At 36.7% G+C, this 1505-nt stretch overlaps 1 protein-coding gene across 1 annotated transcript; it reads left to right on the top strand.

Annotated features, from left to right (window-relative positions):
• Positions 1-261: 261 nt before the first annotated feature.
• LOC141907857 (uncharacterized) lies at positions 262-1272 on the top strand. The gene has a single exon (XM_074797601.1). The coding sequence runs from the start codon at positions 262-264 to the stop codon at positions 1270-1272; it is 1011 nt and encodes a 336-aa protein (XP_074653702.1).
• Positions 1273-1505: the final 233 nt, after the last annotated feature.

The following is a 1505-nucleotide window of genomic DNA, read 5'->3' as shown; positions in this document are numbered from 1 at the left end:
TTACTAGTTCAGTTTACTAGTTTAATAGAGACAACACGTCTTCATTTCACCGATTAAAGGTAATTTCAATTTTCAATCAGTTTGTTTCAGATTTACTCCCAGTTTTACATTTACATTTACAGCACTAGACAAATATGCGGTTAATCGATCCTTTTTGATGATTTTCAAGTTAGAATAAATCGTGCTATTGCTGGTGAAGGAAGATCTGGGATGAAGATGAAAATATGACTTATTCATTTAATATTTTCTAGGTAGAAAAAGATGGTTTACACAAATATATCATTTGAAGATATGTGTTTCACTAAGATCTATGGATGGTTGGTTCCGATAACTTTCAACCTGAACAGGACGACGGCATACGCGTTTCCTGTATTGAGTTTGATAGGTTTGATAATCATCGTTTTGGGAACTTACAAGAAATCGTCGACGAGTTGCGGCCATTTTTACATGATGTATTTAGGAATGGCTGATTTGTACGCGATATTGGGTGCCGAAGTTCCCTATCTGATGGATATAGCTTATGTGAAATTCAGCAGACCCATGTGTATTGTGAAACTTTTCCACGCGAATTGCCCGAAACAGATAGCTGTTTGGATCCTGGTTCTGATGACGGTTGATCGCGCTGTAGCTGTTTCTAAACCTCTTCAAGCTGCCACTCTGTGCACTGTCGCTAGGGCTAAGAAAGCTGTGGCGATTGTAAGCACTATTTTAGCAATCATCAATATTATTGGAGCAGCTTTTCATGAGGCTATAGACCTTACTGGTCAATGGACAACTTGTATGATAGTAAACCTAACCGGTTCAGCGATTTATTCAAATCTAAACAACACTTTAGCATTGTTTTTACCATTTCTTGTCGTCGCTGTAGCGAATGGTGTTATAATAGTTGGCGTGAGAAGATCTGCTAACATGGACGCAACTCAACAAGTCACTGATGATAGAAAACAAGCCACAGCTAAGCGAATAACAGTTTTAGTTATTTCAACATCACTGGCATTTTTAGTTCTATCATTTCTGGCGGCTCTTACGATTGTATTAGAATATGAACATGGCTCGGAAACTTACTTATACTACTTTACTCATTGCGAGAATTTAACTTACGGATCGTTCATGATTATTGGTAATTCAATTGGTACCGTTCTATATCAGGCAAATCACATGGTTAACGCGTATATATTCTTGTGCAGTCGCAGTTTTAGAAATGACGTCAAAGGCGGAGTTAAATCGATATCTATCATCAGTAGGTTTAAACTATGGCAATCTGCCTCGTAGTATAATTACACATTAGACAAAGGTAGCCTCCTGCGTGAATCCCCTTATGACGTCATCAAATCGATATAAACAATCGAATAAATTATTTCTAATGTGTTTGATGATAACATACTTAATAGTGACGTCATAGATATAATTACGGAAGCAGTTATCAATCCTTTTTGACTGAATTCTATGTTACTTGACGTCGACGAAGAATAAAATATTTTCAGTATATTGATCATGTATTTTGG

Source organism: Tubulanus polymorphus, chromosome 6 (genome assembly GCF_964204645.1).
Source record: "Tubulanus polymorphus chromosome 6, tnTubPoly1.2, whole genome shotgun sequence".
In the NCBI taxonomy this organism is placed as follows: domain Eukaryota; kingdom Metazoa; phylum Nemertea; class Palaeonemertea; order Tubulaniformes; family Tubulanidae; genus Tubulanus; species Tubulanus polymorphus.
This window is presented reverse-complemented; position numbering and strand designations above follow the sequence as displayed.